The sequence below is a fragment of the Pan troglodytes genome, chromosome 16 (assembly GCF_028858775.2).
Source record: "Pan troglodytes isolate AG18354 chromosome 16, NHGRI_mPanTro3-v2.0_pri, whole genome shotgun sequence".
Lineage (NCBI taxonomy): Eukaryota > Metazoa > Chordata > Mammalia > Primates > Hominidae > Pan > Pan troglodytes.
In genome coordinates this window covers 34,107,503-34,130,401 of record NC_072414.2, presented here as the reverse complement: position 1 = coordinate 34,130,401, position 22,899 = coordinate 34,107,503, and the positions used below count along the sequence as shown (strand labels likewise).

The window sequence follows — 22,899 nt, the reverse complement described above, 5'->3', positions numbered from 1 at the left end:
CCGTGTGTTTTGCATAATAAAAAAATACCCCATGCACTCTTAACTGTGTGCACCTCATCCTCTGTTTGGTTATTTGACAGAGATGATGGCTACAGAAATCCAGAGCCCCTCAGGCAGGCTGTTCTTTGAGGTTTGGGTGGGCTGCTTTTGGAATGGCCCCCCAGCAATGTGCCTCTTCTGTAGGACGTGCCGCTGCCAGAGAAGTGGTCACTTAGAAGCAGTCCTCACTCCCAAGCCATTTTCTTCCCTGCAGTGCATTTGCAAGATACCCCAATGGAGTGGTCGTGCACTACTTCTGTTCCAAAGAGGTAAACCCAGCTGACACTTGAGCCCAGCATCCTGGGGATCCAGCAGATGGACAGCTTGGCTCTCCCAGAGAGGTGAAGGAGCACCTGGCCTTAGGAATCCTGGCTGCCACCACCACAAGGCTCCCCATTTGAACATTACTGGCTATCTTGTGCCCTGGAACAACTCTGAATTAATTAGACTCATGGTCTGGCATTGCCAGCTTTTTAATGGGAAAAGAGATTATACCATTATGTTGTGGGCAATTCCAGAGAATTCAGTACCTGCTTGGTCAGGAGGATGTGCACCATCTTGCCTTTGCACACCAGTCACCTGAACAAGGAAACTTGTCACAAGTGTTTGTAACCATGGGGTTGTTCATCAAGGGCTTTTCTATTAAGTACATGACTTCACAAGGACCGCTCAGCATGGCTCACTGGAGAGTTCCATGAGAGAACAGCACTCAAGCTTCTGGCCGCATGGACCCGATGGCTCGCATTCTGTGTAGTGTTTTACATCTCCATGGTAGCCGTGCCCTGCACCCCTCAGTAGCTGCCCTGTTAGTTTTCAGTCTCCTTTTCTTTCTCACCATTTATCACTTCCCTCACTGCCCTACCCAGGCTTTCTCTCCCACTTCCCTGACTCTGGGAATAACTAATATTTAAGCAAGGTAAGATGAGAAGCAAGGGGAAGTCTCAGTTCTAGGAATACAGTGCTAGTTGATTGTCAGGTATGTTGTAAATAGACCCTCTTTGCCATACACTCCATGCCTAGATGCCTCGGAGAGCATCATTCTCTGCCTAGGCAAGGCCCTGCATCCCTTGCCTCAGGCCGGGCTGAGTGTGACTGCAGCTTCTGAGGATGGGCCTGCCCTGTCTGGGGTATGCGTGATCCCTAGATACATGTTCCCACAGAGGTGCCTGCTCCGTCTTCGCTCACCAGACACTCAGGCAGGCTGGCTTAGTCTTTGTGCGTGGCGATTTTGTGCTCTGGGCCCTTTCTCTTTTTCCAGCCAGTTTCCATTCACTTGCCTTACAGCCTGCCCTGACCGTCACTCCCAGCTTTGTTCAGCAATGGTGTGGTTGGAGAGTTGTGCTGGGATAGCGCAGGAAGGTGGGTCCCGGCAACACGCAGGGGATGAGTGGACCTGGAACTGACAATGGCATGCTGCCAAGTGTTCCTGAGAGGTGTTTAGGCACAGCAGAGGGGACGCGGGGGGCAAGAACAGCAGGACGCTGGTTTAAAAATAACTCACCGCCAAACCTGTGGAGCAGTGTGGGGGATCCTGCCAGAGGTGCACAGGCTGGAGTTTCAGGCACTGCAGGCTGATGACACACAGGGAGAGTGGCCCTGCCTCCTGTCCTCCCCGGGGTTTTTGCAGACTCGAAGTCTCACTGCACCAGTGTCTTTGATGGTGGTGAGGGTGGGTGATGGTGCCCAGCACCAACAGTTTTAGTGGCCTGTCCTTGACATGCCGTGGTCCTTTGTAAACTATGGCTCCATGCTGTGTGACAGATCAACGTGCTGATGGTAAGTAGACTAGGCTTCCCCAGGCATGCCGTCCGTGGGGGCCTGAAGAGACAGTGAGTGCCATTGGCCCCATTCGCAGATGTGGGAGACTCTGCTCAGGCCTGTGAGGCTGGGCAGCCCTTCACCAGAGTTCGGAGGAGCAGTGTGTGGCGCCACGTCCCGACTGGCCATACCCACACAGAAGCAGTGCTGCCCGGGGCCTCGTCTGGACCAGCTTGGACTCTGCTTCCTCCAGGAGCAGCAGGGAAGCTCTGGGCCGCCTCCCTGGATAGCAGGAACTTGCCCTGCCACGTGTGCCCTGCCTTCCTGGCCAGCTGTGCTTGTTATCTTCCATTCTCACAAACCTTGTTTGAAGCAATAGAATAAAGAATGTGTGTTTTCTTTCCTGGTATACATACATGATCCCATGCTCCCAAGCTCCATTCTTCCTTCCCTCAACTCTCTGCCCTCCACAGAGCTATGGAGAAGGCTGGAGATGAAAGCTTTGTAGTGAGGACTGATAAAGATCTCATCACTGCTCCTTATAATAAACCTAATAAAGCAAGAAACCAAGCCTATCTGGGTCTCTTATTTCCCCCTCCCATGGAGTTTGATGAAAATAACAATGAAAAGATAGTAGTTTAGCAAAGAACTTAGAAGAATAAGCCAATTAGTGACCAAGAAAAAATGAATATAATACTTGCATTACAAATGCCACGTGGTACAGCCAGTGTGGTCATGGCTGATGAGTCAGCAGCACAGGTACGGAACACATCCATCATTACAGAATTCTGCGGGACACACTGGCGTCTGGGAGATCCAAGTGTTTTCCCCCATCATGTAGTAGCACCTGGTGCCTCTTCCTGCAGCCCATGATGAAGGAATTGGGATGGAGGGACGCAGAGGTGTTTGGGAAGTGGAGAAGTGTTGGTTCACTTTGGCCAACTCCAAAGAGAAAATGTAGTCCTTGTTGTCTCTGTCACATCTGGCACTAGGGGCAATGACTTTATTGTGCAGTGGGGCCGATGACTTCCAGAAGAGGATGGTACAGCCAGAAAGACACATCAGTCAGGAGCTAGAGCCCCAGCCTGGTTCTGCCCCCAGCTAGCTCTGTGCCCTATCCTCTTGTATGGATCCGCAGGTCCCCTGCATACATTCACAGCTATCACCAACTGCCAGACTCTCATTTCTTAGAGCCCAGGCCAAGTCTTGGCTTCACAATCCAAATAAAGCAGAAACAGGCCCTTCTTTGGGGCCTGGTCACTGGCAGTCACACATTCCTTTTGGGGGGGAGTTTCTGGTCTGAACTTGCCCATTCGGTTCATTTTGGAGTTGAATCACATCTTTTTTGGATGTTGTATTTTTCAGCCTGCGACTCTAGGCCTTGGGAAGAGTGGAGATGACTGAATCTTAGTTGAGGGACAGAAATTCTCTCCCTCCCACAGTTCACGGCCCCCGAGATCCTCACTCTTCCTGGAGACTGTGCCTGTCTCAGCCACCTTGATGGTTGTGGTCCACAGAAGAGCGAACATCACATCCATCTGCAGCCTAAGGCCTACGATGGCCAAAGAGAATGCTAAAGCCTGTATATCTGGTCGCTGAAGGATAGGTAGACTTGTTGTTTGGCCTGTCCTTATTTATAACCCCCTGCCCATATGCCTGTCTGTACCTGGACACTGTACACTGACCCAGGAAGCGAGCCTGGGCCAAAGCCACAGGGAGTCATGAGACTGAATTTCTCCAGGATGTGGATGGGCCCGCCTCACCTCTGTCACCTTTGCGTTTCTGGGCCTAGCACAGGTCTGGCACCCACCAGGCTCTTGGTGTTTGGCGAATTAATGAGGGTGGTCAGGAGAGATTAGAAACATCTTTGATGAGTTCATGTCCTTTGTAGGGACATGGATGAAGCTGGAAACCATCATTCTGAGCAAACTATCACAAGGACAGAAAACCAAACACTGCATGTTCTCACTCATAGGTGGGAATTGAACAATGAGAACACTTAGACACAGGGGGGGGAACATCACACACCGGGGCATGTCGGGGGGCGGGGGGTATGGGGGAGGGATAGCATTAGGAGAAATACCTAATGTAAATGACGAGTTAATGGGTGCAGCACACCAACATGGCACATGTATACATATGTAACAAACCTGCACATTGTGCACATGTACCGTAGAACTTAAAGTATAATTAGAAAATATATATAAAGAGAGAAACATCTTTGATCCCAGATGAAACACTGAAGCAGAGATTTCTAGGCTTCAGCTCAAGAGCCACAGGGAAGGTGGGACTTGAAGGGTGGCTAGTTACAGGCCTTTTCCACAGCTGGAGGAGACTCTTCCCTGATTTGCACTTGCCAGCTGGTCTCTGGGCCAGCTGTGCCAGCTTCACCTAGAGGTCTTGTTGGAAATAGCTCCGGTGTCTATTTTTCACAAACAGCCCAGTGATAACCAGGGCGCTGGGTTTGGGAACAAGAGTGCTAACCAGAGACCCCAAGAGTCTCTTGGAGAGGGACTGAGCTGCCTCCTGCCTGGGGAAATTAAGCTCCAGTCACTTCCTGGAGCATGTCAAACTCCACCTCCAGCAGGCCATCCAGCCTGAGTCCTCTGCAGAGCAGGCAGCTCCACCCTCCCAACTCAGTGCTGCCTGTCACACCTGAGCCAGCAGTTTGTGCAACCAGAGGAGCGCAGGCAGGGTTCCCTGCTGGGGCCCGGGCTGCCCAGCCATGCTTTGGGCACTCCGGCCAAGGTGGCTGGCAGACAAGATGCTGCCCCTCCTGGGGGCAGTGCTGCTTCAGAAGAGAGAGAAGAGGGGCCCTCTGTGGAGGCACTGGCGGGTAACGTACCTGAGATTACCTGGGAAACCCGGACTGGGGGAGTCCTGGGAGCTGCAGTGCCCTGTGAAGACTGAGACCAGCCCCAGCCCTGGGTTTTGAGTTGGGGTGGGACCTGTTTATTCTAGATGACCTGGCAGAGCTTAAATTAGACCTTGGCTCTTAAAAATAGCTCCCTCCGATTAGGAAATGGAGGGTTAGTTCACTTGACACTTGTCAGGGGTGGGTTGGCTTTCGCCAAGGATGCGCGAGCCTGGCTGTAGAGTCCACGGAGCTGGTGGGGTTGTGAGGGGAGAGTTTCCCTCCCAGTAGGCAGCATGCTGATGTTATCTCTCCTAAGCCCAGCTGCAATCTGCTCGGTGACTCGTCAGACCGGTACCGGCCGGCCGGTGACTCTCGGCTTCCACTCACCTGCTCGCTGCCTCCTAGACGGTCTTTGAGCCTCTGTCAGGGAGCAAGCAAGGGAGGGGGTGTCACAGTTTTCTCTTTTAATATTTAATCTTCTCAAGCACAACATTAGCACAGCTCTCACAGCTGCTCCCAAGCTAGAGTGGGGGCGCGAGGGTCTGAGGGGAGCTGCAGGTGTGTGGTGCGTGACAGCCATCGTTAGTTCAGTGAGTCCGTGCTGGATTTAGATTTGAACCCAGACCGGATGGGTTCCAGGGTCCAGACACATCACGAAGGTGCTGAACTCCCAATGCCTGGAACCCGCCAAGGTCTCCCTGCTCCCCAGCACAGAGACGTCAGTGACCCTATGCCAGGTTGCTGCTCCATGATGGGACGAGGGGAACAATGGGACGAGGGACCAGGCTCACACTAGCTGACTGAGTCCCTGGAGTTCTGTTATTGCAGCGGGAAACCTACCCATACTATGACCTCCAGGTGAAGGTGCTGAGGGCCACAAACATCCGGGGCACAGACCTGCGTGAGTGACCCCATCTCCACCCTTCTCTCTGTCCTTTCCCTGCGGCTTCCTCAGAGCTCAGGTCAGGCTGGCAAACAGAGAGTGTGTGTGTGTAAGAGTATACATGGGTGAGTACAAGTGAGAGTGCATGTGTGTATACATGTGTGAGTATACGTGTAGGCATCTGTGCAAGTATGTGTGAGTGCAAGTGTGAGTACATGTGTATACGTGTGTGTGCGTGTATATGTGGTGTAAACATGTGAGTGCGAGTGTGTGGGAACACGAGTGTGTATATACGTGCGTGCAAGTGTGAGCGAGTGTGTGAGTGCAAATGTGACTGCGAGTGTGTATACACATGTAGGAGTGTGTGAGTGCAAGTGTGAGTGGAAGTGTATATATGTGTGAGTGCGAGTGTGTGTGAACGTGAGTGCGTATGTGTGTATACGTGTGTGTGCGTGTTGTGTATGTGTGTCTGTACACATGACAGTGAGTGCCAGTGTGTGTGACTGAGTACGAGTGTGTGTATACGTGTGTGCGCGCCAGTGTGAGAGTACTACACACGTGTGCGTGCAAGAGTGTGTGTGTGAGCGTGTGTGTGTGGAGTAGGTGGAGGGACTGGTGCTGACCATGGAGGTGAGGGCAGGCAGGGCTGGAGGGGACAGCTGTGCAGACTCGGCCTCCTCCCTGTGCCTGGGAGTGCCGCCCTGGGTGACAGTGTGAGGCCCGCTGTGGCTACAAGTCAGCATGCGCTCTCAGGGAGCTTTCCATGCCAGTGCCCACACAGGGAGGGGATTTTACTGCCTGAATCAGGCAGTAGCTGGAATTAATGGTCTGTGCTGCCATGGGATCTTTCCAACTGGCTGCCGCAGGATTTCTGTTCAGGTGAATGGGAGGCGTGTGGAATCAAGATGGAGTGAAAGACATCAAGGCTCTCCCTCCACCTCCTCACCCCACCATGCCACGTGGGTGGCTTCCCCTCCCCACTCTGCTCCTTCCCCTTCTGCCCTAGCCTACCCCAGGAAACCTTTTCAGCAATGAGAGCTTGAGGCCCCGGCCCCTCCCTGTCCTGCCTGCAGTGTCCAAAGCCGACTGCTATGTGCAACTGTGGCTGCCCACGGCGTCCCCAAGCCCTGCCCAGACTAGGATAGTGGCCAACTGCAGTGACCCCGAGTGGAATGAGACCTTCCACTACCAGATCCATGGTGCTGTGAAGGTGAGGGCCAGCCAGGGGCCAGGCTGCGGGAGGGGAACTCCTCAGGCAGCTACCCTCCTGTCCTACCTCATGCTCGGACCTCCTGCCTGCCCTGTCCCCAGAACGTCCTGGAGCTCACCCTGTATGACAAGGACATCCTGGGCAGCGACCAGCTCTCTCTGCTCCTGTTTGACCTGAGAAGCCTCAAGTGTGGCCAACCTCACAAACACACCTTCCCACTCAACCACCAGGTGAGCCCACCAGTGCTGGCGGAGAGCCCAGCTGGAGGAGGGGAGGCCCAGCACAGGGCCACCAAAGAGGGGGCTCCGGTCAGCACAGGTCAAGCCTCCAAGGCAGACCTTCCTCCACCCCGCAGCCCTGACCCTATAAAGGTCTCCCTCTAATACATCTTCCTTGCATGAAACCAAAATATGAGCTCCTTGAGGGCTGTGTGTTGCCTCAGTCACAGCTGAGTTCTCAATGTCTAGAACAGCACCTGACACATATTTTGGAATAAATGAGGTTCTCCATGGAGATACCACTGCCCTCCTACGTCCATGACAAGCCACAATGCCAGTCTCCCCTTCTAGCCCCTGGAGCCAAGCAGGGCTGGCAGGCAGGAACAGCTCTGGAGGCTTTTGGAGCCTTGAAAAAATTGGTGCTCCCTCCCCCTCCATGTAGGATTCACAAGAGCTGCAGGTGGAATTTGTTCTGGAGAAGAGGTGAGTTCTGGTAGAGCCAACGCCCTCAGAGACTCAGAGATTTGAGTCAGGGCAGCTCCTAGGTGCCAGTCACCATGTCCTGCACTGGCCTTGCAGGCCTGGCCTGGAGGCAATGGCCTGGTCTTGACACCCATCTGCATGTTGGGCGGCAGGCTCGCCCTACCCCAAACCCTGCTGTGCTCCTCATGCTCTGCCCGCTGCTTCAGTCACATTATGATTGTAGAGGCCATCATGATGGGGCCAGATGTATTCTCCATGTATTCCTCATCCTTTGCAGCCAGGTGCCTGCATCTGAAGTCATCACCAACGGGGTTCTGGTGGTGAGTGGGGAAGGCGAGCTTGGCGCTGTTCTGGGCTGGGGGGCAGTGAGGAACCCGTGGCGGGGCCCATCAGGCCCACTTGCCTCTGAAGGACACCCAATCCCTCCTCAGAAGGGAGACGTGCTAGGGAGGTACCTCCAGAGGGGACACCCAAGCCCTCCTCAGAGGGGAGACATGCTAGGGAGGCACCTCCAGAGGGGAAGGACAAGAAGCTGCCAGGCACTTGGTGGACAGCCCAGGACCCCAGCCTCCTACTCCCACACAGCACGTTACTCACTTGGGCCTCTGGCTGCTGAGACCACCGGAGCAGCCACTGTCATGGCCCCTCAACTCCTCCCCCTTTCCCACCAGCACCCACTTCCTCTGAGTCTGGGGAGAGGGGCTAGGTATGACCTTGGGCTGCTGTAAAAGATTCCTACCCGCGAGGCCCAGGTCCTGGGAGGGCTGTTTCCCAGACCCTGCCCCAGGAACTCCTCCCTCCCTCCATCCTGGCTGGGGCCATGGCTGTTTCCCAGACCCTGCCCTAGGCACTCCTCCCTCTCTCCATCCTGGCTGGGGCCGTGGGCTGTCTGGCTCCCACAGGCCTCTGCTTTCCTCAGGCTCACCCCTGTCTGAGAATCCAGGGCACACTCCGGGGAGATGGGACAGCCCCACGGGGAGAGTACGGTGAGTCTGCTCAGCGGCCTTGGATCTTTTGCCTTCTCTCCTGGGGTTGGAACTACTGATGTCAAGGAGGTGGGTCTGGGGCAGGAAGTTCTTAAAGTTTTCATTGCTCAAAGCCAACTAACGATGGGATGGATTGTTCACTGGAGGCAGTGAACAACCTGTCCCTGGAAGCAACCTGTCCCCTTTGCTTTGTTCGAGCAAAGAGGTTGTATCCGCCCAACTATTGCTCTACAACAAACACTCACATGATCTCAGTGGCATACAAGCAGCATTTATTTGGCTCACACAACTGGCGGTCAGCTGGGCTGGGCTTGGCGGGGGTGGCCCAGCCCTGTGCCATGCGTCTCTCCTCTGCCTCCTGTGACAAGCCCATTAGCCTGGGCATGTTCTCAAGGCATCAGCAGAGGAACAAGAGAGCAAGCCCAACTGAGTAAGCACTTGTTAAGCCTGGTCACAGCCTGGCCACTACCTAACATGTTATTGGCCAAAACAGGGTTGAACTCAAAGCTGGAGGGCAGGGTATATAGTTGGCCTCTTTAGCGGGAGGAGCTGAAGTCACATGGCAGAATGAGAATACAGGGGAAATGAAGAACTGGGGTTGTCAAACCCAGTGCCACAGAGGGCAGCCACCCAGGCAGGGGAGTCCAGATGTGGGATAGCAGCAGTGGCTGTGTGACAGCGAAGGCCCCTTCCAGTGCTGACAGCCTGAGCCTGCAGGATGAGTCCTGCCCAGGGAACCCTGAGCGCTCACTCTGAGGCAGGCCCTGGGCTAAGCATTTTAATGTGTCTTATAATCCTCCTAACAACCCTGTAAAGCAGGCACAATCAGTATCCTCTAATTCATGAGACTGAGGCCCAAAGAAGACACTTGCTCACAGGCACACAGCCAGTAAGTAGTAGAGCCAGGGTCAAACCCAGGTCGGTGACACTCCGCTTCTCTCAACCACGGATTATATGGTTTCTTCTTATGAATAGCACGTCTCCATCTCAGTCCATAGGCCTTGGCATGAATAAAATATCACTTTCCTTATTTTCTTGAATTCCCTCCCCACGCTTGGTCATGTCGAGTCTCCGGGCCTCATCTAGTGCAAGGAGGGGCTGTAGGGCAGGGACTCCTCTGGACCTCTCATCCCTCAGTGTCTGCTGTCCTCGCATACTTTGGGTCTCTGTTGCTTCCATGTTGTGTTAGGGGCTGGGACTTCTCCTGGGAGGCTGTCTGCGGCCCCTTCTGCCCGGATGTCATGTGCAGCCATTTCTCTCTGGGGTCTGGCCTCCTCCCCAGAAAGCTGCTGGGAAGCTGGGCAGGGAGCTCCGGAGCCCACAAGCCTACCCCCTCACTCCTCCCAGCCTGGGCCTCATCTTCCAGTCTGGGCTAGCCCTCCGCCGCTTCTCCAGGACGTGCATCTCTCTGTACCCACGCATCCCATTCTTCCTCCTCCCGCCTCTACAAACCTTCCTCTCCCAACGTTCTACACTTGGAAACAAAGGCCAGAACAACTTGCAGCCTACTGGTTTTCTCTTGGGCCACAAACCTCCAACACAATGAGTAAAGAGGCTGAAGTGGGGCAAGCGGGAAACCACCGCCTGAAAACTGCTCATTCTTAGGATAAACATAGAATCATCTCAAATCATCAGCCCCACAGGCTCTGGGCAGGGCCCCTCTCCCTCCCCGCTCCCTGCCTTCCCCTCCAGGCATTTGTGTGCTTCCCACCCTTCCCGAGTCCCAGTTCTGACCAGGGCAGGCTAGAGGACCCAAGAGTCCTTCCGGAGGCTTTCTTTATGAGCAGTGCTCAAGAGAGAGCAGGGCGATAGGAGCTGGCATTTCCTAGGGGAAGAGAAGGGAGGGGTTGCTGCTGGGGCGCTGCCAGCATAAGCCGCACAGACACAGACCCACCCCCTCACCTGCGCACCCACCTGGGCCCTCTGCTCTCAGGCTCTAGGCAGCTCCAGCTGGCAGTGCCTGGGGCCTACGAGAAGCCACAGCTCTTGCCCCTGCAGCCTCCCACAGAGCCAGGCCTCCCACCCACCTTTACCTTCCACGTGAACCCAGTGCTGAGCTCCAGGCTACACGTGGAGCTGATGGAGCTGCTGGCGGCTGTGCAGGTGAGTGTGCCGCCAGGATGGTCGGTAGATCCAACTCAGCCCAGACCGGCATTCCAGGGCCACGTTGGGGGAGACTTTTCTTCCCTGCTGGAGAGCTTCTTGGGTGTTTTCTTCTCCACAGAGTGGCCCCAGCGCGGAGCTGGAGGCTCAGACCAGCAAGCTGGGCGAGGGGGGCATCCTGCTCTCCTCTCTGCCCCTAGGCCAGGAGGAACAGTGTTCTGTGGCCCTGGGGGAGGTAAGGCTCTGTATGGGTGCCAGAGGGACCCCTGCCTGCTCTCTGTGACCACCAAGAGAGGTCTGGAGGAGGGACCCAAGAGGGTGGCTGGATCAGGTCAGTCCAGAGGTCAGTTATGATGTCCACATCGGGCCAGAGATCGCAGGGCCGCAGGGGCTGCAGGTGGGGGAGCCATTTCCCTGGGAGAATCCTGCTCAGAGAACTCAGGGTTGGGGCTGCTGTGTCTTTCAGGGCCAGGAGGTGGCTCTGAGCATGAAGGTGGAAATGAGGTGAGTGGGACTCCAGGCAGAAGGCCTCTTGGGGCTGGGCTAGAAGTGCGGGGACATACCCCAACGTGCTCCATTCTCTTGCCCAAGAAGCTCAGGCAGTGGGGTGGGGATGACACTTTTCCCTCCCTGGTTCTGGTGCTGGTGGGCGGATCCCTTGGACCTGCTCCTGTGAAAGACCTGGGCTGGGGCCAAGGCTCTCCTCCACTGGACAGTCACCCAGAACCCCCCACTGCCACCCCACCCCACTTGAGGCAGCTCCGGGGACCTAGACCTACGCCTTGGCTTTGACCTCTGTGACGGGGAGCAGAAGTTTCTGGACAGGAGGAAGCAGGTCGTGTCCAAGGCCCTGCAGCAAGTGCTGGGATTGAGTGAGGCTCCGGACAGTGGCCAGGTACGGAATGGAGGAGGAGCTGGACCCCAGAGCCTCTGGGACTAAATCAAGCCTCTTCCTTTGAGAGGACCAGCATGGCTAAGAGGGGCCAGAGGAGGTTGGCCTGTTCGCCTGAGCTGTGGGCACCATCGGCAGATCTAGGGCCCCATATGGGACTAGGGCCTAACAGCCCTGGCCAAAGCTGGATGTCTTGGTCTATGTGGGCTGCCATAACAAAACCCCACAGACTAGGTGGCTTAAATGACAGAAATGACTTTTCTCTCAGTTCTGGGGGCTGGAAGTCCGAGATGAAGGTGTCATCATCAGGGTTGGTTTCTGCTGGGTTCCCTCTCCTCTTCCTGGTGGAGCTGTCTCGCCGTGTCCTCATGTGGCCCTTCCTCTGTGCATGTGTGCAGAGCGTGCGCCTTGGGGTCTCCTCCTCCTCTTCTAAGGACCCCAGTCCTATCAGTTGAAGGCCCTACCCTTACTCACTTCACCTTTATTACCTCCTTGTAGGCCCTGTTTCCAAATACTGTCACATTGGGGGTTAGGGCTTCAACACAGGAATTTGGAGGGGGACAGTTGAGTCCGTAACGTGATCAAAGGGATGTGGAGGTTGGGGGGTCCCTGGGATCCTCTGGGTATAGAGACAGCCAGCCTGTGGCCGGGAGGCAGGAGGAAAGGCGTGCTGACAGAGGGACTTACAGGGGATCAGGAATAGGCTGCCGGCTTCCTCCAGGCTGCCTGAGTCCTCAGGAGACGCTGTCACTGTGGCCCAGCGCTGACAAGCCTACATCGTTCATTGGGGCAATATGTATGCCCTCTCTGTGCTAGGTGTCTGCTCTGTTTTATCCAGCACTCTGAAGCGACAGCGCCTTCTGTGAGCAGTGGCCAGGGAGCTTTTTTTCAAGACAGGAGACGAAAAGAGAACAGGGAAAAGAACAAAAATCCAGAGTGGAATGAGCCAAATCTTACTGGGAAAGCTAAGCAACCAAAAGCATGGACTCTGACCCCTCAGGCACCTCCGATCCTGAGACCTTAAAACCTCTGGGCACCTTTGGTGCCTGGGGGCAGGTCTAGGCTGCTTGCTGGCCTTTGTCACTTTAGCTCGGTGGTGCTCAACGGGGGACAATTTAGTTCCTCCCCACCGCACCCCTGGGGACATTCGTCCATGTGTAGAGATCGATTTCATTGTTGCTGCTGGGGAAAGGGGAGGTGGAGGGAGGCTGCTGACTTCTACTGGGTAGAGGGGGCCAGAAATGCTGCTAAACATCCTACAACACACAGGACAGTCCCCACAGCAAAGAGCTACCTGGTCAAGAATATCGAGAGTGCCACAGTTGAGAGGAACCTGCTGTAGCTGACTTTGGGGAATCAGATGTACCTTCCAGGTCTATATCTTCCAGGTCGAATGGTTAAGGGCTATCTCTGGAGCCATACTGCTTAGGTGTGAGAGCTCATCACTTAATAACTGTATGATCTTGGGCACATTATTTAACCTTCCCGTGCCTCAGTTTCAACATCTGGAAAATGGGGTTCTCTCTCTTTTTTTTTTTTTTTTTTGAGACGGAGTCTCGCTCTGTCGCCCAGGCTGGAGTGCAGTGGCGAAATTTCAGCTCACTGCAAGCTCCGCCTTCCGGGTTCACGCCATTCTCCTGCCTCAGCCTCCAGATAGCTGGGACTACAGGCGCCCGCCACCATGCCCGGCTAATTTTTTTGTAGTTTTAGTAGAGACGGGGTTTCACCGTGGTCTCGATCTCCTGACCTCATGATCCGCCCGCCTTGGCCTCCCAAAGTGCTGGGATTACAGGCGTGAGCCACTGTGCCCGGCCGAAAATGGGGTTCTCATTGGGTTGCTGTGAGGATTCAATGAGATAATACGTGTAAGACTCTTAGAATAATGTCCTACATGTATAGGCAGTAATACGTAAATGACAGTGGTAGTTGGAGTCGTTATCCTTGTTATTATTGTACCCAGGTGCCTGTAGTGGCTGTGTTGGGTTCCGGGGGTGGAACCCGAGCCATGTCTTCTCTGTACGGCAGCCTGGCAGGGTTGCAGGAGCTCGGCCTTCTAGACACTGTGACCTACCTGAGTGGGGTCTCTGGGTCTACCTGGTAAGTGAGGTGGGGGCAGGGCACAGGGTAAAGGAGACCCCACAAAGTGTGGGGTTGTGACCTGGTGATTTTAAGGAGTCCCTGAGGGGCTGGGATCCTGCCTCCAAGGGTGTTAGGAGGGGCAGGAAGAGGCTGAGTCCCAAGCGCCCCTCTGAGTTGGGTTGTTTGCAGGGCAGCAGTGCAAGTGGTGGGGGTGGAGGGCCACTCACAGACTCTGCACCCCTCTCTCCCGTGGCTGTGCTCTCCTGTCCCTGACTCAGGCACACCTCCAATCCCCAGGTGCATCTCCACACTCTACAGGGACCCAGCCTGGTCCCAGGTGGCCTTGCAGGGCCCCATTGAGCGTGCCCAGGTTCACGTCTGCAGCAGTAAGATGGGAGCTTTGTCCACGGAGCGGCTACAGTACTACACTCAGGAACTGGGGGTCCGGGAGCACAGTGGCCACAGCGTGTCCCTCATCGACCTCTGGGGCCTCCTTGTTGAGTATTTCCTGTACCAGGAGGTGAGAGAAGAGCCAGAAGGAAATACATAGGCTCCTCTCCACTCCTTCCACCCGCCCCTTGCTTCTGCCTCATCCCTCAGGCTAAGATCTGATTTACAAAGCTGTTCCTGAGCTCTCGGCTCCCCTGGGGCCAGGAGTGTGACTCCAGGGTGGGCTGGTACCATTTTGCCTCCCTAGCTCCTAACCCCTGGGGAGGAGGAGCCTGGCCCGCAGCGCTCAGCTCTGGGTGCATATTAGAATCACCGGCACAGCTTTTCAAACACACCCATGCCTTGGCCCCCCTTCCAGAGAGAGTGATTTTAGTTGTTCTCAGGATGTTTTGAAAGTGATTTCAGCCCACACCTGGAAGTGAGGCCCAGCGCCACACCCACTTCTCAGCCAATTCCGCCATAACTCACTCCGCCTGGCTGCTCCTGGAACTTCAGACCCAGCTGCAGTTCCAGGCGATAAGATTCGGAGCTGCTCCCCACCACCCCGTGTGTGGAGATCAGTTGTGGGTGGATATCACAAGTGATTTCTCATTTCTAAGTAAATAATCCACGTTTTCTAGTAATTTATTTTTTAAAGAAATTGGACTGGCTTTTCAAGGATTCCTTTAACCATGTCACCCTGACTCCCTGGTGTTCTGATACGCTGTTTTGAATAGTAAAGAAGGAGGGAGGGTGTTCCCGTAGTCCCTGGAATTGTACAGACCCACAGTGGGCTCCCCTTGGCTGCGGCCTGAAGCCTGTCCCTCAGAGGGCTGTCCTTACGGCACTAGCCTTGGCGACCCAAAGCCTCTCTTGTGGGCACGCCACGCCCTGCAGGGTGCCGGCCCCAGGCCACGGGGATGGGGAATGGAACTCCTGAAAGGCCAAGCTGCCTCCCTTCTTTCCTGCCCAGGAGAACCCTGCCAAGCTGTCTGACCAACAGGAGGCAGTCCGCCAGGGTCAGAACCCTTACCCCATTTACACCAGCGTCAACGTCCGCACCAACTTGAGTGGAGAAGATTTTGCAGGTGCCTGGGTGTGGAGACGAAGGAAGGAGGTAGAGGAGGTGGGGAGGAGGAGGTGAGAGGCCAGGGTGATCAGGGTACCCAGAGGAGGTGGTTGCACACAGGCACCTTGGAGCACAGCGGGGCTGCTGCTTCTTCCTGTCATTGTCAAGGCTAAGATTCCTGCTTGGGCACAAGCACCGTGGTGGGAAGCCCCTGGTGACTTTCCCTTCACTCGGGCCCCTAGAGTGGTGCGAGTTCACGCCCTATGAGGTAGGCTTCCCCAAGTACGGGGCTTATGTTCCCACCGAGCTCTTCGGCTCAGAACTCTTCATGGGACGATTGCTGCAGCTCCAGCCTGAACCCCGGATCTGTTACCTGCAAGGTGAGTTGAGGCTGGAGGGCTGGGGACAGGCAGGTGCCGGGGCCAGGCCCTGACGTGGGGTGGGGCCCTGCCTGTCTCCTTAGGTATGTGGGGCAGCGCCTTTGCCACCAGCCTGGATGAGATCTTCCTAAAGACCGCCGGCTCGGGCCTCAGCTTCCTGGAGTGGTACAGAGGCAGTGTGAATATCACAGGTGAGGGTAGCGACCCCGAGCCCCTCCCACACCACATTCCAGCAACAGGGCCCTGGCAGAGACAAGAAGAATGAGGGAGGGGACAGAGAAGGACTTGGCTGTCCCACTGGATTTGGGGAAGTCCTGAGGAAATGACTTCTAGCTTAGGGTGTCTAGATGCCCAGAGGTATGATCAAGCCACACCTCTGAGTTCTCTGTTCTGGGATCCAATTAGGTCCACTCGGTGCAGGACTACTGGGTATTGGGTTGATACTCTGTCTGCCCCTCTTCAGTGGCTCCTCTTCAGCCTGGTCCTTAAATGGCTCATGGGGGCCCCACGGTGCAGAGCACCATTCCTGCTTTTCTCCCCTGGATCACTTTGGCTCTGTTCTTCAGTTCAGCTCAGATGTCGTTTTCTCAGACATCCCTTTTCCACTCCATCCCTCCAGGATGCCCGAGAATCTTACCACCGTGGTCCCCTAGGACCATGTGCACATCCCTGTCGTCGTCCTTACCCCGGAGCATTGTCATCATTTATTCTCTCTTTATGTGACTTTCCCCCACAAGTAGGCCGTGCACCTGGGAGGGCCAGGGCAGGTCCCATTCACCTTCGCAGCCCTCATGCCTAGTGCAGTGCTGGGCATAGTAATTGCTCAGTCAGTGTTTAATGGACGAAGTTCTGATTGGAAGCTGTAGACTCAAACTTTATTTTCGGAAGGGTGGAAGATAAATTATTATTTAGTAAATACAATGCTATAGGCAGTTTTCAAAACATAGAGGATACAAAAGAAAAAGTCGTTTCAAAGTGGTTCGATGAAGCATTGGTCAGAGGCTTGGGAGGTGGGGTCAGGGAGGAGGAGGGATGTGGGGAGGGCTCACTGTTGGGGAGGGGCACCCCTGAACTATAAGGACCACTGGGCAAAAGAGGATGCCACTTCTCCCTCTATTTCACTGTCCCGCCCCTGTCTAGACGACTGCCAGAAGCCTCAGCTGCACAACCCCTCGAGGCTGCGAACGAGGCTCCTCACCCCACAGGGGCCCTTCTCCCAGGCTGTGCTGGACATATTCACCTCCCGCTTCACTTCCGCCCAGAGCTTTAACTTCACCCAGGGTCTCTGCTTGCACAAGGACTATGTGGCTGGCAGGGAGTTCGTGGCCTGGAAAGGTGGGTGCTGCCTTGGGTGGGAGGTGGGGGGCTTCCCTTCCTGCCTGCGCCTCTGGCTCACTGGAGCCAGTGCTGGCTTTGGGCTGGGGGTTGAGGTGTGGTCTCCTGCTGCCTATGGGCTGATGCAAAGTGACTCTAAATACTGCTGAAAGTTGGAAGGCAGGGCCAAGGGCTTGGGGCAGGAGTCTCCATGGCTGTCAGAGAGAACTCTACAGACAGAAGGCAAATGTGAATGCAAATACAGAAGCAGTTGCTAGCAAGAGTAACTGCATTCGTCCCTGTGCGTACACATGGGTTCCTTGCAGACACACACCCGGACGCCTTCCCCAACCAGCTCACCCCCATGCAGGACTGCCTGTACCTGGTGGACGGAGGCTTTGCCATCAACTCTCCGTTCCCACTGGCTCTGCTGCCTCAGAGAGCAGTGGACCTCATTCTGTCCTTTGACTATTCCTTGGAAGCCCCTTTTGAGGTGAGCTGGGAGGCAGGGATGTGGGGAGCACCTGCAGTGAGTGGACAGAAAGGGTGAGGGAGGAGAGGAGGGGAAAGAAGGCTCTGGTGAGGGGGACTGGCTGGGTGTGTGGGGATTGCCCTTTGTGGACGGCCTGGGTTCTACTCTGTGTGTGAGGGGGCTGCCTTCTGAACGCTGTTGGCAGCACAGGTCTCCCAGTTGCAGAATTGCTGACATTATGGTGGGCGTGGGAAGAGGAGGCCAAAGAGGGTCCCCAGGAATCTTCTAGCCTCATCCATAGAAGATCCCCCAGTTCTAGACTCTGCCCGTTCATGACAGATTTCCCCACTCCAGCTTGGACCTGAGTCTGCGGCCCCTTTGTTACCATGGTAACAACAGAGCCATGAGGGTCCCCTCTGATGCAGAAGCCCTGCAGCAAGTCCCTCCAACTCTGCTGGGTGGTGGACGGACGCCCCCATTCCCATGTGGGTGCTGGTGGTGCTGCTGGAGCAGCCCTTCCTTCTTTGGTCTCCTCTTTGTCCTGGGTCCAGTGAGATCCTGGGATTGACTGGGGATTGATGAAGCCTCTTCTGACATGGACCTTCTGTAATTGTCACGTGTCAACCTTGTGAAACTGACATCAGCTTCTAATAGGGAGCAGAGAGGGGTGAGAGAAGGGAAGACCATGGTGGTTCCTGGAGGACCATGGCGGAATGCTGTTGAGGCAGTGGATGATTGATTGTTGATCATTATTGATTATTGTTAATCTTCACAACACCACTGGATGAGGAGCTTTTTTTTTTTTTAGACGGAGTCTCACTCTGTCACCAGGCTGGAGTGCAGTGGTGCAATCTTGGCTCGCTGCAACCTCTGCCTCCTAGGATCAAATGATTCTCCTGCCTCAGCCTCCCGAGTAGCTGGGACTATAGGCACACACCACCATGCCCAGCTAATTTTTGTATTTTTAGTAGAGACAGGGTTTCACCATGTTGGCCAGGGTGGTCTTGATCTCTTGACCTCATGATCTGCCAGCCTTGGCCTCCCAAAGTGCTGGGATTACAGGCATGAGCCACCATGCCCGGCCGGAAGTTTAAAAATTTTTTATTTTACACATGAGAAACCAGCTCAGAAAGGAGCTGTCACCTCCCTGAAGTCACTCAGCTAGTCAGAAACAGAGCTGGCATTGAAGCCTGGGTGTGTGTGAGTCCAGGGCGGCAGGGAGTGGCCAGGGTGGAGGAAAGGCAGAGTCAGAGGCTTGCTCCTGCTCAGGTCTTGAAGATGACAGAGAAGTACTGCCTGGACCGAGGAATCCCCTTCCCTAGCATCGAGGTGGGCCCTGAGGACATGGAGGAGGCCCGTGAGTGCTATCTGTTTGCCAAGGCTGAGGACCCCCGCTCCCCCATTGTGCTGCACTTCCCCCTTGTTAACCGTACCTTCCGCACACACCTGGCCCCAGGTAAGGGAAGCTCCAGGCCTGGGACTGACCCACAGAGCCCTGGGATGGTGATGGGACGCTGTTCTGAGGGTGGTTTCCCTGGAGAATGTCACTAAGCACGCCTCCTGGTGGGCCTGAGCTGGCCCCTGTGGCCCTCTGCTCCCTGGGTCTCAGCATTCAGATGGGGCCAGCCCCTCCTGGGGGGTCTGAGAGCTGAGATGTGGCCCAAGCAGGGCCCGCATGGAGCCAGCCAGGTGTCCTGCACAAGGAAGACTTCTGGGCTGTTCCAGCCAGTTCCACAGAGGGCTCCATCCTGGCCTCTCCTCTGCTTCCCCCACCCACAGGTGTGGAGCGACAAACAGCTGAGGAGAAGGCCTTTGGGGACTTTGTCATCAACAGGCCAGACACCCCCTATGGCATGATGAACTTCACCTATGAGCCCCAGGACTTTGATCGGCTGGTGGCCCTCAGTCGATACAACATCCTGAACAATGTGGAGACCTTGAAGTGTGCCCTCCAGCTGGCTCTGGACCGGCACCAGGCTCGGGAGAGGGCAGGGGGCTGACCAAGGCAGGAGGCGGAGGACTGTGACAGAGAGGAGACACACTGCTCATGGTCAGGGCTTGTAGAGGGAGGAGCGATGGGGACTCTGTGCAGGATCTGCTTCCCTTCTCTCCAGGACCTGCCTCGAGGTGCCCCAGGCCCCGGAAAGCTCTTGCAGAATTGCAGCTTGGACTGGGGCAGGGCTCTCCTTGTGTGTTTTTGGAGAAGATGGGCAGTAGATCGCTCCAGGGGCTCTTGGGGATGTAGGGCAGAAGAGAACAGCACTCATTTCACAGCGGGGTGTGGAGAGAATCAGGTGAGCCACAGGGCCAACCTCAGACACAGAAGGACCTCAGAGGGCCCAGGTCCTCAGACCCACACAGAACAGGGGCTGAGGGCACCGAGAAGCCAGCTGTCCTCCTTACACTGAGATGGAAAGCAGAGATGCCTCCATCCACACTTCCTGCAGAGCGGCCCAAGCCCCAACCCCACCTCGAGCTCCTGGATGCACTGCTATCAAGAACAATGAGGGGCTGAGGGGATGGCCAGCCTATGTTGCTGACTCCATCATCCTAACCCTCCTTCTGCCTTCTGGTCTCCTCGTGCCTCCTCCCAGATCACCCTTCTCTTCCCAGCGCCCTAAAGCCTGTGGGGTGATGTCCCATTCTGGCTGCTCCAGGTGGGAGATGTGCGCGTGTCTCCCTGCCAGTTACCCAGGCTTCACTCTTCGAACCTGGACCACAGTCTCTGGTGATGTGTGTAGTGGCCACATCAGGCAAATATAGTCTCACCATTCCTAGGAGCTAAATGGGTGTGTCTAGAAGGGGCATCTGTTCATCGGGGGAGAGGTGTGCACCTGTATGTGGGGCAGGAGGGTGTGCAAGTTCCTGGAGGTGGGTTACTCCAAGGCATGGGCAGTGCAGAGGGAGCCTCGCCTGGGCTCTTGCCTCTTTCCCAGATGCATCCAATGGGTCTTGGCAAGTTTTGTTTCTCACTCTCCCTCTTCTCCATTTCCCCTGACCCGCCAGGGACTCTCCAAATACCTAGAACCTCTCTAGTGTGGGCAGCCCTCAGATTTGTGAAGAGGAGATCCCGTTCTGGCCAGGCCCTCTCCATCTGGCCACAGCCTCTGCAGCATATGCCTCCAGTGCTGAGCTGCCTAGGAGCCTGCAGCAGCACTTGAGACCTTGTTCCTTCTGCCCCCTGTCCCAGGGGCTCCCTCTTGGCTGCACCCCCTGCTCCATGCTCTCTCACACAGACACGCTGTCAGGAACACCTGTGCTGGGAAGCCTCACCTGTCCTGAGTCTGGAAAGAAGACTAGTTCTGGCTTCCAGGTTGGGGAAGGGTGACTGGAGCCCAGCCTGTGTCTTGGCCTGGCCTGGGATCTGCAGCCCTCCAGCTGGCATGAGTTGCGAGGGCTGGGGGAGCCAGTTATTTGGGCTGGCATGAGGTGGGGACACCTCAGTTCTCCTCTGCCTCCTCACCACGGCTGCCTGTCACAGGCCACGGCCCCTCCCCTTGGTTCAGCAGTGAGAGGTTTATCTGGGAGTTTATCTGGCTCCTGCTGTGGCCATTGTCATCAACACTGCTGTGCCTGCCGTCATCAATAACTTGTTAGTAAAACCTTCATAGGGTTCACAGCTCAGAACTGCACAGCGTTCACAACTTAGAATCTGTGGTGTTTCTTCAGTGCCCATTAGAGCCTCAGGCTGTCTCTGGCTCCTAGAAAGTCATTCTACCATCTGTTTTGTTCACTGCTGTATCCTCAGTGCCTAGAGCAGCAGTTGATACATGGTAGGTGCTCAGTAAATATTTGATAAATGAATGGGAACCTACATTCTAAGAGACAGATCGTCACCCACCAACCACAAAAAAGCATGCAATGCTTTCATGATTCTTAACCCATGTGGACTTTTTGAAGAGCTGATATAAACCACAGACCCTCTCCCAAGAAAAAGGCATACACACACATGAAAAGTTGCTTACAACAAGGTCTCTGCTTCAGCTATGTGATCAGCAGCCCCAGGGTTGCAGAGGCCAGCGTCTGTCCCCGCAGGCCAGCAAGGCTTGTGAAGGAGGCAAACGTGGGCTTGTGCAGAGTGGGTGGGGACCTTCTCACACAGAAGTGTAGGCAATGCCACTTGTGCTCAGATAAGGTTTGGGAGGAGACTGGGACAAGATCAAGGGCAGGGGGCAGGAGGCTGGGCTAGTGCTGTGGCCCAGATATTGGCCAGAGGTGCAGGGAGGATCTCAGCCAGGGATGGGGAGGCTCCAACAAGACTGAATCTGGGAGCCACGCAGAGCAAGAAGCCAGGGGAGGGGCCGAAGGTAACCCGGCCAGTTTAATGTCTGCTCCTCAGGAGAGATCTGAGTCTTTACCTCATTCCCAACCCTTATCTGAGATGGCTGGAAATAAGCTTCAGGGTCCTGAAGGTGACAGAGTTGGAGGGATTTGTCCAGAAGAGCAAGCATGGTTTCCCTTGAAGCTGGGTAGAAACACAGGAGCAGGGACATCATTCATCAACTTGTCAGAGCTCCTCATGAGGCAAGGGAAGAAAAAGGGGGCCACAAGTGTAGGAGATTGGTCAGAGTGGTGGGAGAAGCTATAGGGAAAGGAGCAGGCCTTCTGAAAGGTTGGAAGGCTCTGCATAGCTCTGGAGGAGAATAGCTGAAGACAGCTGTTCTATAACCCTGAGGCAGAGGGCAAGGAGTAGGTACAAGGGAGTGTGGGGGAATTTATCTTAAACAGGCTTGTTTACTTCTGTTGACCAGGAACTGACCTTTGATCATCTACGCCCATGACCTTCCCTGAAAGGGGAACAATAAATGTTAATTACCTCCAGTGTTTGCTCCAGGCTTTTGGCGTTGTGCCTACACTGAATAAAAGCAAGCAGCTCCAGCTTCTCAGGGCTGCACTTTGGCCACTTGAGCTGGGCAGTCCCCTAGCTGCTCTTACACTGCATACCTGTGTCTGAGTACACATTTCATCCACTGCTCAGCCAGGGTCGCTCCTCAGTGAGGAGGTATCTGAGTCCTTACCTCATTTCCAACCCTTGTCTGAGATGGCTGGAAATAAGCTTCAAGGTCCTGAAGGTGACAGAGTTGGAGGGATTTGTCCAGAAGAACAAGCATGGTTTCCCTTGAAGCTGGGTAGAAACACAGGAGCAGGGGCATCATTCATCAACTTGTCAGAGCCCCTCATGAGAGAAAAAGGGGGCCACAAGCCTGTCACATAGGGCTGCACAGGTTGTGCACTGCACAACTTCAGGGGATCCTGTTCACATGAACTGATGATGTGAATTTGTCTCTTGGAGTTGTGTGACCTAGCAGCCCTGGGAGCACAGCCTCAACTGAGTATGAGGACAGAGGCTGATTCAAATATCAGGCCCCCTGGTTCCTTCGATGCAGCTCGGCATTCACAAGAATCTCCTGCAGAAAATCGAAGAGCAAGTATCCTTTCCATTCCTTGGATGGTGCAGCACTGGGAGAAGGGCCTCAGGTACTGGCAGGTGGCTGGTGGGCATGGGTAACCCCCGCCTTCTCTGAGCCCAGGCCATGCAGCTAACATTGCTCAGTTGGTGGTGGTAATCAGCTGAGGGTTTAAATGAAATTTCCTTCATTTCAGATGAAACCATTCTTGCAGAGGAGAAAAGCAGGGCACACTGCATACCCTGCAGGAATCTATCTTTCCCTAGCACCTCTGTCCTGTAAAACTCCACAGGGACACCCAACAAACGGGGCAAGGAGT

General features: G+C 55.1%; 2 protein-coding genes across 11 annotated transcripts in view; both read left to right on the top strand.

The window, feature by feature from the left end:
• Positions 1-2,363, top strand: part of VPS39 (VPS39 subunit of HOPS complex) — a 49,639-nt gene extending 47,276 nt beyond the window's left edge. For 6 of the 10 annotated variants that reach the window (XR_010151648.1, XR_010151646.1, XM_009428891.5 and 3 more), the window contains one exon: positions 254-2,363. Coding sequence is in view for 7 of the 10 variants with exons in the window: in XM_009428891.5 (XP_009427166.1) it covers positions 254-329 (76 nt within the window). In the remaining 3 variants the exon portion in view is untranslated. Of the gene's footprint in view, positions 1-183 lie in introns of all 10 variants that reach the window. The other 4 variants (XR_010151647.1, XM_009428889.5, XM_063794826.1 and 1 more) reach the window with 1 other exon arrangement.
• Positions 2,364-3,891: 1,528 nt separating this feature from the next.
• Positions 3,892-21,993, top strand: PLA2G4F (phospholipase A2 group IVF). The gene is made up of 20 exons (XM_510329.8): positions 3,892-4,633; positions 5,483-5,555; positions 6,611-6,747; positions 6,849-6,977; positions 7,408-7,448; positions 7,726-7,768; positions 8,368-8,434; positions 10,368-10,537; positions 10,659-10,772; positions 11,004-11,041; positions 11,297-11,432; positions 13,390-13,526; positions 13,806-14,028; positions 14,911-15,025; positions 15,249-15,386; positions 15,470-15,577; positions 16,527-16,721; positions 17,027-17,193; positions 18,442-18,628; positions 18,952-21,993. Exons 1-20 carry the CDS (start codon positions 4,523-4,525, stop codon positions 19,170-19,172), a joined length of 2,550 nt encoding a protein of 849 aa, XP_510329.3. The 5' UTR covers positions 3,892-4,522; the 3' UTR covers positions 19,173-21,993.
• The last annotated feature ends 906 nt before the right edge of the window (positions 21,994-22,899 follow it).

Excerpts from the sequence above, each read along its gene's own strand:
- PLA2G4F (XM_510329.8), top strand. The coding sequence starts at position 4,523 with ATGCTTTGGGCACTCCGGCCAAGGTGGCTGGCAGACAAGATGCTGCCC. Across the intron at positions 11,433-13,389 it reads AGGCTCCGGACAGTGGCCAG|GTGCCTGTAGTGGCTGTGTT; the intron begins GTACGGAATGGA and ends TATTGTACCCAG. Across the intron at positions 15,026-15,248 it reads GAGTGGAGAAGATTTTGCAG|AGTGGTGCGAGTTCACGCCC; the intron begins GTGCCTGGGTGT and ends TCGGGCCCCTAG.